Source organism: Lolium perenne, chromosome 1 (genome assembly GCF_019359855.2).
Source record: "Lolium perenne isolate Kyuss_39 chromosome 1, Kyuss_2.0, whole genome shotgun sequence".
NCBI classification, from domain to species: domain Eukaryota; kingdom Viridiplantae; phylum Streptophyta; class Magnoliopsida; order Poales; family Poaceae; genus Lolium; species Lolium perenne.
In genome coordinates, this window is record NC_067244.2 from 230874057 (window position 1) to 230891340 (window position 17284).

The 17284-nt window shown below is 44.3% G+C and overlaps 1 protein-coding gene across 1 annotated transcript; it reads left to right on the forward strand.

The window, feature by feature from the left end:
• Positions 1–695: 695 nt before the first annotated feature.
• On the forward strand, positions 696–8718 carry LOC127326526 (putative leucine-rich repeat receptor-like protein kinase At2g19210). The gene is made up of 14 exons (XM_051353373.2): positions 696–4199; positions 4298–4465; positions 4548–5106; positions 5189–5685; positions 5799–5937; positions 6047–6118; positions 6200–6271; positions 6364–6444; positions 6516–6679; positions 6786–7063; positions 7147–7273; positions 7399–7467; positions 7561–7753; positions 7989–8718. Exons 2-14 carry the CDS (start codon positions 4351–4353, stop codon positions 8476–8478), a joined length of 2856 nt encoding a protein of 951 aa, XP_051209333.1. The 5' UTR covers positions 696–4199; positions 4298–4350; the 3' UTR covers positions 8479–8718.
• Positions 8719–17284: the final 8566 nt, after the last annotated feature.

Here is a 17284-nt window from a genome sequence, read left to right on the forward strand (position 1 = left end):
GCGCCACACCCCCAGACCCCCACCCGCACATTTTCTTCCTCTCATTTTCCCCCATCCCCTCTCCCGTCAACCTCCACCACGCAGACCCAGCGACGGACGAGCGCCTCCACCACGCAGAGCTCCGCCGCGCCCAGGCCATGGACGAGCTCCGCCGCGCCCTCCGCTGCACGCCGGCGCCGCCTTCGCCGCACGCCGGCCGCCGCCCTCGTCAGCACGACCCGCGCCGCCCTCCGTCGCCCATGGCCGCCCAACGCCCTCCGCTGCACGCCCAGCGCCGCCCTCCGTCGCCCAACGCCGGCCAGTGCCGGCCACCGCGCCGCCCAGCACGTCCATGCCGTGCCCCCGCAGACCCGCGACCATCATTCCAGCGCCGCCCTCCGCCGCGCAGCGCCGCCTACCACCGCCCATGGCCGCCCAACGCCGGCCAGCACCAGCCACCGCGCCGCCCAACTCATCTTGAGGGCCGGATTGCTTTTCTATCTGTTTGTTCCAGGGTCTTTTTGCTAAAAAGTTGGACCATTTTGTAAAACTGCTGTGAGCCATGCTCACCTCATCATAAGTTGTACCAAACACCATCTCATGTGAGCATAGCTCAACACATACGGGGTTGCCAAACATATGATGAATCTCACCTCAACATAGCTAAGAGGAGCATGTATGATAAGAGATATATATTCTGAGTTGGCCCGGGCTACCAAACACACCCTGCCTGTATCCACCTCACGTCGCCCGTGGCAATGGGGATCGTGACATTCGGTATCTAGAGCAAGGTTTCTTCTTCAAAAATCCCCCACAAAAATTCCAACAGATGTTTTCCCCCATTTGATCTGGTTGTGCTGAAGCGATTGGAGGTGTGGCGAGGACAACGACGGATGCGAACTTGAGCGCCATCAACGAGAGCTTGGTGCAGCTCAGCGTGACGCTGAGTTGTATAGCCGCCAGGCAAGACCAGATGTTGATCAATATGAAGATGACGACGGTGCCCGCGCCCATCACAACAACCACGCCAGTATTCGTGCTGGGTCGACTACTGGAGCAGCAGACAAGCAAGCCTTCGTCAACATCGCCCATCTCGGATGTTCAGGTCGTGGGTGCTGGTACTCTGCACGCGGATGCTGTCTTCAGTTCTGCCTGGCCACCAGGTGTTCGACAAAAGGTCCTGTCCACGACACCAACAACGGCCATGCCGAACTCGTGTTCCCAGCCAGTGCCACTACATATCTCCCTGCTAGGACATCGCCGGATGCCGGGAGCGACATACAACAAGGTGTGGGTGGGGCTGGCATGGCCACGCCTGCAGGCTGTTTGACGAATTTTCGCTCATGGCTGCCAGATGTCCCCGGTGAATGTATACACAACGCCGACACCAGCAGGACTCAAGGTTCTCCTTGTCAAGTGGAGGAGTATTCCGCAGATCAGTGTCCAGTACTTACGCTGATTTCCTTCCCTTGTTTTAATGGTGAAAACCCACGGCTCTGAAGATCTAAGTGCCTCGAGTATTCAAGATCTTCAATATAAATGAGTGCATTTGGGTTATTGCTGCTTCCCTTTACATGGAGGGTGCGGCTGCTGAATGGCAGAAGGCGTACGCGTTGAGTCAGCATGTTGGTTGCTGGCCCCAGTTCATCAGCGTTGTGGAATCATAATCTGATATTGGGGATTTTACTCAGATGTTGGGCAGACATGTGGTAAAGTTATCCAGTCCATCTTCGTCCCCAATGACAGTCGTTCCAGGTTTACACGATGTTGTTGTCGATGTGTTGCCGCCAGAGACACTAGTGGTTGGGGCAGCTCATTCGGTGCATGAAGAAATGCTAGTTGTTTCCGAAGACAAGAGGAACATGGATGGTGCTGTCCGTCAGACTTAGGATGAGATTTGTGATGATGTGATCACTCATGTAGGTAGTGTGTCTCTGTTTTGGGAACTTGGTTTGGCTTTTGCAGAGGATTTGTGCTGAAAGGATTTCCAGTAACATGGCATTGGACGAGGAGCTTGCTGACACCGTGCTTACTCATGTCGGTGGTTGTTCATTGTTCATAGAACATGATATGACTACACAGTACACACCAGCAGTTTTAAGGAAATAGTGGTATAAACAAAAAAATTGATCCAGGATTTTGTGTCAGTAAGCTGTTGTCATTCACAGGGTGCACACAAGGTGCAACATCAATGTGCAACTCTTATCCATGCATCTTAAGTCATATGGCCAAGGAGATGAAAGCTGCAGTATGCACATTCAAAAGGTTAACTCAGTTTACTCGCAAGTCATCACCTCAACTAGTGCGCACAGTGCAAGCTACTTATTTCATTGATGTGGAACACCCCTTGGTAATCTGGTTAAGTAGGACTTGGGATCCTAGAGGTTCAAGGTTCGCATGTTGGGTACTGGATAACAAACTGTTGTTGCAAATATTGCTGTTTCTTTCATGAACCTGCTACAGTACTTCATTTATGTGCCTGGGAAGATGGGAAGTCAACAGTTCTTGCAATTGAGCTCTATGTTCAGTGGGACCCAAGAATTATAGAGAATGTTCTTATGGATGCAATTTTTGTTCAACTGGATCAGAAATCGGTTGATCTGCTTGTTCTTTACATTCAAGTGATCTAAGAATTATGCAACTACACCATTGTCCTAACGTACATGCAATGGGATCCTCCTGATTGGTTTTCACTGCAACCTTTTACAAGGAACCTTCAGTATATGTTGGGATTGCGTGATCTATGGCGTTGGCATGATAACAAGCATGAAATGAATGAGAGAAGGAACCTTGGGGGTACAATTTTGGATGAATGGTCTGAACTGATAAAGCTTACACACTTGCTACAAGAAAATGGTAATCAGTGTAGTCACATATTTGGGAATGCAATGTTGGGGCTGATTACAAACTTTGATGTGCTGCTGGACTGTACAAGTGTATGGCCAACAGAAGTGGAGAGGGACATGTTGCCTTTGCGTTGCACCTCTGTAAGTCCCAAGACTTATTGTATGGTCAAATTTTTCATTAGAGCAAACTGAAGAAAAAAAGGCATCATGTAAATGCATTGTACTTCAGCCAACAGTCCAAGTTGCATAGAACCAAGTCTATCTTCCTTAATTATGTGGTCGAGCAGGTATGTACAATTGTCGTGTGACCAAGGTGATGCACACAGGACTCTCAGTTCAAGACTAGTCCAGTCCACAGTATGTGTTGCTCTGCCGAGACTGTGGGATCCAGGCATTGTCATAGTCCATATATAGGGGCAGGTATGTACAATTCAAGTTGCATACAACCAAGTCTATCTTCCTTAATTATGTGGTCGAGCAGGTATGTACAATTGCCGTGTGACCCAGGTGATGTGCACAGGACTCTCAGTTCAAGACTAGTCCAGTCCATAGTATGTGTTGCTCTGCCGAGACTGTGGGATCGAGGCATTGTCACAGTGTCCATAGGGGCACGTTCTTGTTTGTGTCCAGGCTAGACTGTTTCAGGGCAGAATATGGAGTGTCTCCCTTTGGTATCCTCCCTGTCCTCGTCTCCTTCAGGTCCGGCAGCTACCACAAGCTGCCTGTATCCACCTCACTTCCCGGTGATCGCAGTAGCAATGGGGATCGTGACACATATGCCCGCAATGCAGCCATACGCCCATACACGTTGTGATCTGCAACCTTCTTCTTGTGCTCCCATGTTCAACAGGGAAACATTCCACACTGCCACCGGGATGATATGCATGTTATGTGCACTCTTAGCTGCAGATAAAAAAGCACTAGTGATTCGATGCTGTCCAGTCGTAGATCAGTGCGTGCAGTTTACTCAAGCAATCAAAGTTGATGCAACTTGTTTCGTACAATAAGAGTTGATGCAATTGCAACTTGCACATTCTAGCAAGCTGCAGGATTAACGTGCATGGCTGCACTGTCTACAAGCATAAGAATATAAGATACTCGCTCAGGGGAAATATTCAGTCACAGCGGGAGCTTGCCCACAGGGCTGCGCCCCGGTACCAATAATCACAGGCTAAACAAGCTGGCCGTTGGATAATCTTGCACGAAAAGTCAGAAGTCCGCGGTCAACAAGCCGGGGATTGCGCTCAGCGAGGCGGTTGACTTACTCTGCATGCGACTTTTGTAAGTTCGAGGCTATAATATCAATCCTTTTTCCGCAAAAAAAAAAAAAAACCGATCGCCCATGTGATGTGCTGCTCGTCTCTGCCCAACTGGGTAAGTATACTACTATTATCATTTATACGAGCGAATTGCCTCTCCCATGCATGTTCTGTCAGAGTAGTGATCTTATTAGGTTCTATGGGTCTTGCTAGGATATATGTGAGCCACCAGAGTTAGAGTGTAACTAGTTGCTGGAACATAAGCGATGGGAAAACAATGGCTGAGTTCATCAATGGTGGCGCCCTGTCTGTTGTTGCTTCTTTTCGGTATCGTCGGGGGCGGTGGTGTTCTTCGAGTCCATGGCCAGGCCGATAACTTAGGTAAGCCCATCACATATGGTTGCAGACATTGGTTCATCTCTAGCTGCAGATGTTCATTGCACGTCCGCACACGTATATGCAGGTTTCTTAAGCATCGACTGCGGGCTGCCGGAGAGCGCCGCCGGGTACGTGGACAACGTCACCAAGCTGAGCTTCGTGTCGGACGCCGGCTTCATCGACGCCGGCACCAACTACAACATGTCGACCGAGTACATTACGCCGTCGATGGGCAAGAGCTTCCACAACGTGCGCAGCTTCGGTGGCGGTGCCAGCGCCCGGAACTGCTACACACTCCGGAACCTCGTGTCCGGGCTCAAGTACCTCATCCGGGCCAAGTTCATGTACGGCAACTATGACGGCCTGAACAGAGTGCCAGTGTTCGACCTCCACCTGGGCGTCAACTACTGGACGACGGTGAACATCACCGACGCCGACACGCCAGTGATCGTGGAGGTGATCGCCGTCGTCCCCGGCGGCTCGGCTCAGGTGTGCCTTGTCAGCACCGGCTCCGGCACGCCCTTCATCTCCAGCCTCGACCTCAGGCCGCTCAAGAACTTGCTCTACCCGATGGCCAACGCCACGCAGGGTCTCGTCCTCCTCGCCAGGGCCAACTTTGGCCCAAGCGACGGAAAACTCATCAGGTGAAAATGAAGCACGTACTCATCTCTGTCACGATCACAGACGTTCTTCTTCTACTAATCGAATAAGCATATGTTCCTGCAGGTTCCCCGACGACCCGCACGACCGTATATGGTTCCCGATGAGCAAGCCAACGGAGTGGTCGGAGATCACGACGCCGTTGAAGGTGCAGAACATCGACAACGACAACTTCGAGGCGCCGACGGCGGTGATGCAGACGGCCATCACGCCCATCAACGCGTCGAGCCCCATCGAGTTCTTCTGGGACGCCGAGCCCAGCGCCAACGACCCGGCGCCCGGGTACATCTGCATCCTGCACCTCTCCGAGCTGCAGCTGCTCCCGACCGGCGCCGCGCGGCAGTTCTTCGTCACCATCAATGGCCTGCTCTGGTACCCACGCGGCTTCTCGCCGCAGTACCTCTACTCCAACGCCGTCTTCAACAGCAACGCGAACTACGGCTTCCACCAGTACAACGTCTCGCTCAACGCGACTCCCAACTCCACGCTCCCGCCCATCCTCAACGGCCTCGAGATCTTCTCCGTCGTGCCCACCACCGGCGTACCCACCGCCGCCCAGGACGGTAAGAACATCGATTATGTTCAGCTTCAGATGCATATGCATGGATGAAACCATTAGTATATATCTTAGCTGATAGAATCTTGTGTTGCTGCTGCTGACGATCGAATGCAACAGTGTCTGCAATCACGGCCATCAGAGGCAAGTACCAGCTGAAGAAGAACTGGATGGGAGATCCGTGCGTGCCCAAGATTTTCGCGTGGAACGGACTGGGTTGCAGCTACGCGGTATCCATCCCACCAAGTGTCACAGGCTTGTGAGTAACAAGTTCTCTGAATGTTGGTCAAAAGTAGTAGTACTAACGTAGTTGCCTGAGCTGCTGCTGAATATACACGGAGGCCTCACATCACATGTATATGTTGCAGGAATCTATCTGCGAGTGGTCTCAGTGGCAACTTGTCGTCTTCTTTTGCCAGTCTCAGAGGTTTACAGTACCTGTAAGTTGGAGATTGTTAACACATTGCACAGTACTCAATGTTCAGTTTTTTTGAAGTTATTTGTTTTTTTACACACTGCAGGGATTTGTCACGCAATAATCTGACGGGCACAATTCCTGACAGCTTTTCACAGCTGTCATCGCTCACACTTCTGTAAGAAATTCAATTGTGTGGTTTTCCAAGTTCACTCCCTCGTGATGAATTATTAGATTTGAAACTAAGCAACATTTTTTCTTTTCATTCAGAGATTTGACAGGCAATCAGATCAGTGGATCAATTCCTTCTGGCCTTCTGAAAAGAATGCAAGATGGCTCTCTAACACTCAGGTTGGTACATGATACCATGCATGAGTCCATGACAGTTCAAATTATGATTCTAAGTATCTTTATTTTGTTAGATATGGTAGCAATCCAAACCTCTGCACCAACGGCGACTCATGTCAGCCTCCGAAAAAGAAGAAAAGCTCTAAGGTTGCCGTGTATGTTGCCGTTCCGATTGTCGTACTGTTGGTGATTGTGCTTCTGTCAGTACTACTCCTTTGCATGCTAAGAAGAAGACAAGGTGAGAGACCATGAGAAAACACAACCTTTTTTCCACTCACGTGTCACTGCGTGCAAGCATGAATTATAGTACTATTGAGTAACATTAGGGAGCTTTGTCACTGAAGGAACAACATCAAGAAACAGCGTCAGGCCGCCAAACAAGGCGAGCATCGCGTCGTATCACTCTCACTCTCGGGTCAGCAATGAACACAGCTCGTTGCGTCTTGACAATCGCCGGTTTACGTATGCTGATCTGGAAGCTGTGACGGATGGCTTCCGGCGTGAGATTGGCAAAGGAGGGTTTGGGAGAGTCTACCTTGGCACCTTGGAGGATAACACCCAGGTGGCTGTCAAATTGCGGTCTGAAAATTCAGATCAGGGTGAACAAGAATTCCTAGCAGAGGTGAGATTTACCATGTGTAACTCATGCCAAGCATGTTTTTAGATCAAATTTGGTGGTGCATTGATCCTTTTGGGTTACTGCAGGCTCAAACCTTGGCTAAGATTCATCACAAGAATCTTGTGTCATTGATTGGATATTGCAAGGACAGGGAGTACATGGCTCTTGTATACGAGTACATGTCTGAAGGAGCCCTACATGGACATATTAGAGGTATGCAAATTACCCAAACCATCGATCATCAAGCCTTTAACAAAATAAATATATACATAAAAGTAAGAAACCATCCGACAAAATACCAGAGCATGCTATCCATATGATGATCTTCTCCATTGTAGGGAGAGGGAACAACTCTAGATGTTTAACCTGGAGGCAGAGACTTCGTATCGCACTGGAATCCGCACAAGGTAAGCTTTTGACTCGGGATTTTAATTATATCTATCAATACATTTACAAGTACATATTAATTAAGAAGGTGGTGTGGCAATATGTGGATGCAGGGCTTGAGTATCTGCACAAAGGATGCAACCCACCTCTCATCCACAGAGATGTGAAGCCCGCAAACATCCTGCTGAATGCAAACTTGGAGGCTAAAATAGCCGATTTTGGCTTACTCAAGGCTTTCAATAGTGGCAGTGATACTCATGTGTCCACGGATAGACTGGTCGGCACAACCGGTTATACTGCACCAGAGTAAGTTCACCTTTTCAAATTCTTGATGATTATGCTCTAGCAAACTTCTTGCTAGTTTTCAACAGCTGAAGACACTTTGGTTCTCTAAAAATGCAAGTGCAATTCAAACATACACAATTTGAACTTGATCTACCAGTATTTGATTTTAGTACATTTTTTATCCATGAAATGATATCCCGATTATTCGAGGTGAAACAATTGCCCTTGTTTATAGCTGACTTACATGTATTTCTAGGTACCTATTAACATATCAGCTCACCATCAAAAGTGACGTGTTTAGCTTCGGCGTAGTGCTGTTGGAGATAATCACAGGGAAACCACACATCCTGAATGACCCAGAGCGGACGAGCATTGCCCAGTGGGTGCAACGATGTCTCGCCCGTGGCAACATTGAGAGCGTGGTGGACATCCGCATGAGTGGCGACTATGATGTTAACGGCGTGTGGAAAGCCGCCGACACAGCGCTTAAATGCACCGCGCAGTTGCCGGAGCATCGTCCCACGATGACTGACGTTGTGGCACAGCTGCAGGAGTGCCTTGATCTTGAGGCTGCCCGATGTGACGCGAATGGCGGGTTTTACTCCGCAGGGAGCGGTGGAAACCCGAGCGGATATAGTGGCTACGGCACTGATATTTCCACTGACGTGAGCCAGAGCAGCACTGGATTTGAGATGGAGCGTTTGGGTAGGGTGCCAACACTGCCTACTGGTCCAGATGTGAGGTGAGGAAGAGGACTTGGACAATCGATTTTCCCTAAGCCTCTGGTCTACAGGTTTCCTTTGATCTTCAGGGATTCGACAAAGTTTTTTGTTGATGTTGTCATTAAAAGAAGTGCAAATGTACAAAGTGAAGCAGATGTTCAAACAATTAAGGTCCACCGATGGCATTTTTATAGGCGTTGTGAGTAAGACTGAAATAACAACTCGTAGGAGTAAGATCCTTAATTTTATGATATACGTTCTCAATCTTTTTGAACAACTATAGCCTTGATGGCCTACTCTACATTTTCAACTTGGAAAATACTATTTCGTGGAGCACTAAAGAAACACTCAAGAAGAGATAACAAAAAATTTAGGATGATGTCATGCCAGTATAGATCTGCCGATCCCCAAGTCTTTTGCACGAACATCTACATAGCATTAGATGAATAAACAAGTCAGATTAAAAATATTATTGTTCAGCAGATAATAGAAAAATCAATAAAAAATGGTGGCTCCAAAAACTTTGTTTTGACAAAGAGGTAATGGATGAAATTTACCGTGCATGTATAATAAAAACTTAGCAACATGACCAAATGTCAGGGTCCAAGAATACTACTACTAGTACTAGTACTCCTTAACGATCAATAATTCATCTCATCACAAAGCAAAACCCAAAAACCGATTCTAGTTTGGAACCAAGTTACCTACGGAAGTAGATATGCCGATGACGGTATTTTGAGTCTCACTCTTGAGCTTGAATAAATAAGTCCATGTGTATCTTGAATATTGATCAACAATCACCAAGTAATATCCCACCATGGCTATCACGAGATGTAGGTCCTAAGAGGTCCATATGAAGAAGCTCTAAGCACCTCGCAGAAGATTGATGGTCTTGGCCTTGTGAGTGGTTTCATGCATCTTTCCTTGAACGCAAGTCCTACATATACGATTCTTACAAAAAGAAACATCTGTCTGAGGATGTGACCACCCTTGTGGAGATTTTGTAAAGAGCTCATGTTGACGTGGGATAAACGGGGATACCAAAGCCACCCCACATCCGCCTTTGCGAATAAGAAAGTATGCATACGTAATGGTCCAGGCATGGTGAAAGGACACGGATGTCGCCTAGAGGGGGGGGGGGTGAATAGGCGATTTAAAACTTTTACGAGATGGGCTTAACTAATGCGGAATAAAACTAGCGTTTACTTTGTCAAGCCCAAAGCATATATACTATGGTTCACCTATGTGCACCAACAACTTATTCTAAGCAAGAGTTCACCTATGTGCACCAACAACTTATGCTAAGCAATACAAGCAAGTATGTGATAGCAAGATATATATAACTTCAAGCACGATGGCTATCACAAGGTAAGGTGCATAAGTAAAGAGCTCGGGTATAGAGATAACCGAGGCACGCGGGAGACGATGATTTATCCCGGAGTTCACACTCTTGCGAGTGCTAATCTCCGGTGGAGAGGTGCGGTTGCTTAGTGCTCCCGAACGCCACAAGAGGCTCACCTTGAGGTGTGGTTGCTCGATGCACACCAACGCCACAAAGGCCTCACCCCAAGATGCGGTACTCACACCACACACCGAACGCCACGAAGGCGCCTCACCTAAATCTCCGGTGACCCTCGCCACAAAGGCCTAGGTCACGGTTCCACTAAGGGATTTCCTTCGAGGCGGAAACCGGGCCTTACACAAAGATTGGGGCACACATCCACAACTTAATTGGAGGCTCCCAACAAATCGCCACAAAGGCCTAGAATCCGTCTAGGGTTCCAAGAACCCAAGAGTAACAACTTCCTTGCTTTCACCTCCACGAATCACCGTGGAGAACTCAAACCGATGCACCAAATGCAATGGCAAGAACACCACAAAGATGCTCAAGTCCTTCTCTCTCAAATTCCAACAAAGCTACAAAAGCTATTGGGGGAATAAGAGAGGAAGAACAAAGGAATTCACAAAGAACACCAAGATCAAGATCTAGAGGATTCCACTCACAAAGAGATGGATTTGATTGGTAGAAAAGTAGATCTAGATCTCCTCTCTCTTTTCCCTCAAATGGGGGCAAGAATCATGGAGGGATTGAGAGATAGTGCAAGCTTCTCTAGTTCAACAATGGAGGAGAGAGAGAGTGAGAGAAGCACAGCCCAAGGAGGAAGAAGGGGGTATTTATACCCCCAAGAAAATCGAGCCGTTTGGGCAAAACAGGGCCGGATATTCCGGCCCAAGTTGGGGCCGGATTATCCGGGGCCGGATAATCCGGCCTCGTGGACAAAACCTGGACAAAATCCGGCCAAAAATCCGGCCCCTATCCAGAGCTGCTTTTCTTCCGGTCCTTAGACGATTTCGGGGGGGCCGGATATTTCCGAAATATCCGGCCCGGATAATCCGGCCCGGATATTTCCAAAATATCCGGCCTAAGAAAACTGCAGAAACACCAAAACTAAAACGGGCATAACTTTTGCATCCGGACTCCGATTTCGATGATCTTGGGCTCGTTGAAATCACAACAACGAGCTCTACAACAATATGCATAGAAACATCATAGTCCAGCAAAGGAGGATAGAAACAAATGAAGAAAGGTTTGACCTATCTCAAAAAGACATACCGGTAAAACCTCCAATCTTGAAAATGCAACAAGTTGCCCATGGAAAAACCATTCTCAATGAACTAGAGCTTGTCATGAGAATAAGCACAAGCTCTAAAACATCACATGGATAAGATCCAAATAAAACCAAGAAAGATGATGAACCAAACTCGAAAACGCAACAAGTGATCTATGCGAAATCCGTTTTCGATGAACTAGAGCTTGTCATGAGAATAAGCACAAGCTCTAAAACATCACATGGATAAGGTCCAAATAACAACCAAGAAAGATGATGCAAGGATGCAAAGGTTTGAGCTCTCTCCGAACGATACGATCGAGTTACTCACTCGAGAGCCCTCTTGATAGTACGGCAACTAAACTATAAACCGGTCTCCAACTACACTATGAGACCGGTGAGAAACAAACCCTATCAAGAGCAAACCTTATACTTGCGCATTCCACTTGAGCTCGATGACGACGATCTTGACCTCAACAAGATGGAACGCCTTTCTTGCTTGTGCTTGCTTGACGAAGTCTTGTGGATTGCTCCCCCATAATCCACCATGGGAGAGCTTCTTCTTCGGCGCATCTTCACATATCCATGATCACCATATGGATGGCAAGACTCAAGCAAAGGATCTCTTCGAGATGGCTCATCTTGAACTTGCACTTCATTTCTTCATTCTTCATCATGTTGATGTCTTGAAGTAGCTTGAGGGCTCACTTCATCTTCATCTTCAAGACATACTTGACACTTGATATCCTTCATCAATTTCTTCTTATTGCAACCTTGAAGCCAACATATGGTTCAAGAATTGCCTATGGACAACTCCTACAAATATAACTCAATGCAAACATTAGTCCATAGGGATTGTCATTAATTACCAAAACCACACATGGGGGCTCCATGCACTTTCAATCTCCCCCATTTTGGTAATTGATGACAATCTCTTTGAGAGGGTTTATATAAGGAATTTAAGTAACAAATAAGTTGAATATATAGAGCAAACTCCCCATAATATATGCATGTGTGAATGATCTTGACTTTCATTGCATATATTGGCATTCAAAGCCTAGTGGAGTTTCCTCTAAATATTCAACTATGCAAAGCAACAAGATGCAATGCAATAAAGGCACATGCTTAAGCACAAAGCAAAGACATAACCAAATTCCTTAAACCCTCCAAACTTCTCCCCCATTGGCACCAATTGCCGAAATGGGTGAAAAATTTAAAAGGCTAATATAGTGAGAGTTCCTCCATAGCGTGTGCATTTCTCATAATTTGAGTGGAATCAAATGCACATATCCAATGGCGAATATTCGGAAGGAATCACACTATAGATAGGATCAAAGATTGCAAAAAGATAACAAAGTCAAGAAGCTTCAACAAATGAAGCAAGCAACCAAATGAATCACAAAGAGGATACCAAAAGAAAGATAGATATTATGATAAGATCAAGAAGATTGCTCTAAATAATATGAGGAAGCTCCCAAGGTTTGTGCACAAAACTAGACAATTTGCATTGGAGTATAAAGTGCACAAACATGGAATCATCACTCCCATAATATCATTCAAAAACAAAAGATACCAAGTGAATCAAACTCTAATGATCACCACAAGATAGTGCTCTAAATCAAATGAGGAAGCTCCCCAAGGTACATGCATAAATTAAAATGTTGTATTTGAATACAATATGCATAACATGGAATCCTCACTCCCTCATTACCATTTAAAACACAAACATTTGGAATAGATCATAGATAGAGAAATAAGCTTAACACTTGCAACAAACAAATAGTTGAGCAAAAAGTAAGAGGCACCATAATAAAAGGCTCAACCAAGAAGATATGTGAAAGGCATGATAAAGCATATTATAAGACTATTATATGGATGAGCAAAAAGCATCATCATAGTCTTCAATGAATTATATTTCTTAGCATGACCAATCAACATGCAACAAATAAAAAGATATCAAATGGAGATGTATCATCTCTTATGTGTATAAGTTTCTCTAAGTGGACAATATCACAAAGATATTTATCCACAAAGAAACATGCACACACCAAATAGATACACAAGAAAAATAGCATGATATCCAAGACGAAGTCATGCAATATACCAATAAGATTTTTGCTTAATAGCATGGCCAAAGGCTCAATATTATCTTATTGTACATTCATGAACTTCAACCACAAACAACTAAAATACATCACAAATATCAACAAGGGATAGAAGATAGTTGGGATGCATTTGAGAAAGGCAACAAGTATCACAAACGGGGATACCAAAAGAAGTAACTAAATTTGCACTTTCATCTATATTGCACATGTGAGAGCCTTGAGGAATTGATATGCAACAAAATTGCTAGATAGGCATAGTTGGGATGGATGAATCATGAGCATGATTTAAAATACTTCCCAACAAATGCACTCATCTCAAATTACTCACATTCACAATAAAGAGGTTTCATTAAGACTTTTGCAAGAAGCACAACATTTGCAAATCAAGAGATTCATGCCAAGATGCAACCATAAGGTTGGATACAAGAAAAGTATGCATGAGAAGATACTTGTTACCAAGATAGCATTGGTGTGGATGTAGTAGATATGTGTTCGTTGATCATCCTAGCTTGCCTCACGTTACCATTGAGTCACCACTTCTTTCCAAGAGTGAGACAAGCATTCAATGCATATCCATTGTACCTAACACAAAGGTAAGTACAAAATGGTCCCCAAACTAATTGGGTCCGAAGTAGTTAGACACACTACAACATATAGGACAAACTCCACAATTCTATGTGCATATAGATATGAAATTGAATTTCATGCACATCTTAGCCAAATTAGGATTTGATGGAGTTTACCCTATATATTGGATCAAAGAAAGTGACACATGCCATAAGATATACATATATTAAATATGCATGCACAATACTTTCAAGAACCAAAGGAAGATACAATTTGGACAAAACACCAAATAAACCAAGAGACAATGGTTGTCCAAATTATATCAAAGAATCAAATCAACACAAGATTGACTCCAAAGACTTATCTCATTATAAGAAGCTAATTAAACCTAAGCACAAAGGAATGAGATAACCAACTCCCAAGAGAGCAAGGTTCCAACAAATAAACCAAACCCTCGATACTTTTTATGATGGCACAAAGTACCAAAAAGAAAATTTATGTCTCCCAAAACCAAATTTTGATAATGATCAAGAGATGTTAAGCATTCTAACAAATATAGGAGAGCTCCCCAAGATTAGTGCATTATCTAGGATTTTGCATATGAATACTAAATGCACAAAACTAGGATCATCACGCTACCTATATCTACTAAAATGCTAAGAAAGTTTGAATAGACAAATTAGATCCATAAGATGCAAGGAAGACACATGGGAGTCAAAGCACAACACATTCATGGCAATAAATAAGACAATTTAAACACAAGAGCCAATGTAAATATGATCAATAAATTTCTACCCAATAATAGATTGCCAATTGTCCTAGGATAAGAGGTATTAGGAAATATTTCCCGGTGGTAGTTTGTAAGTATACATAAGATCATATTTACAATGAACAAAGCATATGGTAAAAGATAAGAGTTAACCATCATGCAAAGATAGTTTCTTGATAGCTTCATTTAGTCATACCAACATGCAAGGCAATTAATAGTATTCATACCAACATGCGAAGCAATTAATAGTATTCATACCAACATGCAAAGCAATTAATAGTATGACTTGAAGCACATGGTTTTCCAAAAATGTATTGAGGGACACGTTGTGAAAAACCATGCCAAGAAAAACTTTCACAAATAAGATCCACAAAGATATTAGCAATGAAGCCATTTAAGCAAATTGGAGCTTGTTTGAGCAAACATGCCACATAGGAGAGAGATAATTTACGGTATCAATTCTATGTGACACAACCTCAAATGTTCACATTTTCTAGGCTTGTAATATGCACAAAGCTTATTACTCCCCCATAATGTGATAAGGAATTTATTTTCACAAGAGGCAAAAAGATCCAAGTAGAGATATTAATGGACATTAGAATTTGAATTTCTCATGAAGATGACATACCACATAGCGACTAGATAATCTTGCAATATCAATTCTAAGTGACATTCCTCATGTACACACATTGTTTAGGATCATGAAATTCCCAAAGGAATATCACTCCCCCAAAATGGGATTGTCCATTAATCGCTCATAAGAGCCATATAAGATACACCAAGATGCAAAGAGGCTCCAACACAAACACAAATACATGGTGTGCAACCCAACATTCATAGACTTGATTTCTCAAGCAAAACTATTAGGAAGCACAACATATACAAACACATGTTAGGAACAAAACTAACACATGCAAAGGGGCGAGTAACTTTCAATATAAATGAGTTGAGAACATGTTACCGCAAGGAGGAACATTGGATATATGATTGTAGCAAGATAATCAAAAGACTTGGCTTGATATAATATAAATGATGAAGATCCCTTAATTCTTCATGATGTAGCCAAGTCTCCAATGCCCTCCAAAAAGCACCTATTGATCAAGTTTTGGATTGTTGGTCCCCAACTAAGTTGGGTCCTAAGAGGTTAGTCACAATAGGCTTGGCAACCCAAATGGTTCTTTTCTTGACACCACTTTGAGCACCAACATATTTGGCAAACACATTGCCACCCTCATCCTTACAAAGAGAATAAACATCATCAATGGAGATAGAGTTGGATGAGGTACCAATAGTGCAAAAAGAGGAGATGTGGCCCTTCTCATGGCATATGTAGCAAGTTCTTTTCTTCTCCTTCTTCTCACTAGATTTCTCCACAATGGGAGCATTGGCTTGATTCTTCTTGGGAAGTGGAATTTCTTCAACTTGAGGTTGAATATGAGTTTGAGCTTGAGGCCGCTTCCCTTTTTGCTTCTTCTTCAAAGGGCAAGATCTAACATGGTGCCCTTCAATTTTGCACTTGAAGCAAACAATCTTGGCCGGGTCTTTGACTTGTACTTGGCCCTTCTTGTTGTTGTTGTTCTTGGACTTGTTCTTGTTGTTGGATTTGAATCCAAGTCCACTCTTGTCATTGGGGGATTGTTGCACACTTAACATCGTGTCAAGTTTGCATTTCCCTTCATGACTCTTTACCAAGTCGGTCTTCAAAGAAGTGACTTGGGCCTTGAGCTCTTTGATTTCCTCTACATGGTTAGTAACAACACAAGTACTAGAGGAAGTAGAACCTTCATTGTTAGAGCAACAAGGCAAGGAAGATAATTCATCACAAGATTTAGCAATACTATGAGTGGATGAATTACTAGGACTAGCACATGGCAATATAGCATTTTGGGTAGTAGTGCTAGTATCCACATGAGGCTCACAAGGTGTTGCCTTCGATATGATAGTCTCATGAGCTAACTTTAGCCTATCATGGGAGGCTAGAAGATCCTCATGGGAGCTAGAAAGCTTTCCATGATTTTCTTCCAATTTCCCATAATTGCTAGTTAGCAATTCAAGTTGAGCCCTTAGCTCAACATTCTCCTTCAAGATAGATGCTTCACAAGAAGTAGAGTTAGTAGCACAAGCATCATCACAAGACATATTAAGAAGAGAAGGTAACATAGCATGCTCTTTTAAATATGAAGCTTGTAGTTGCTCATATGACTTGGTGAGGATAGAGTGTTCGCTCTCCAAGGCCTTGTGGGCCTTGTCTAGATCATCTAGATCCTTAACAAGTTTATCATGGCCAACACCAACTTTGAACTTTTCATTTTTAAGCAATTTTAATTTAGCTTTAGCATGGTCTCTTTCTTTAGTGAGTTTAGCAAATATTTCATTTTGAGACACCTCAAGGGTTTGAAGTTGCTCCTCAAGAGAGGCTACGGTCTCTTGTTCTTCTTCAAGATCATTCTTTAAAGATGCTACATCATCGGCATACTCTCGTTCAAGAGCACCCTTTTTATCAATGGTGTTCTCATGCATCCAAATAAGTTTTTGGCTCTCAATAGCGGTAGTCAAGATTTCAAAGAAGTGAGAGCTAGCAATTTTATCTTTGTAAAGAACCTTGAATACACTCTCACCTTTATCGCGTAGAGAGACAACCCAATCCTCTTCTTCATATTCATCCTCATTCTTATCACCACGAGACATATTAGGTTCCATGGTAGGAGGTACCGTGGAACCCTTGGCCATAAGGCATATATGAGGACCGTGAAATAAAGATGAGGAGTTACTTGAGGCTC

Excerpts from the sequence above, each read along its gene's own strand:
- LOC127326526 (XM_051353373.2), top strand. The coding sequence starts at position 4,351 with ATGGGAAAACAATGGCTGAGTTCATCAATGGTGGCGCCCTGTCTGTTG. Across the intron at positions 5,686-5,798 it reads ACCCACCGCCGCCCAGGACG|TGTCTGCAATCACGGCCATC; the intron begins GTAAGAACATCG and ends CGAATGCAACAG. Across the intron at positions 5,938-6,046 it reads CCACCAAGTGTCACAGGCTT|GAATCTATCTGCGAGTGGTC; the intron begins GTGAGTAACAAG and ends TATATGTTGCAG.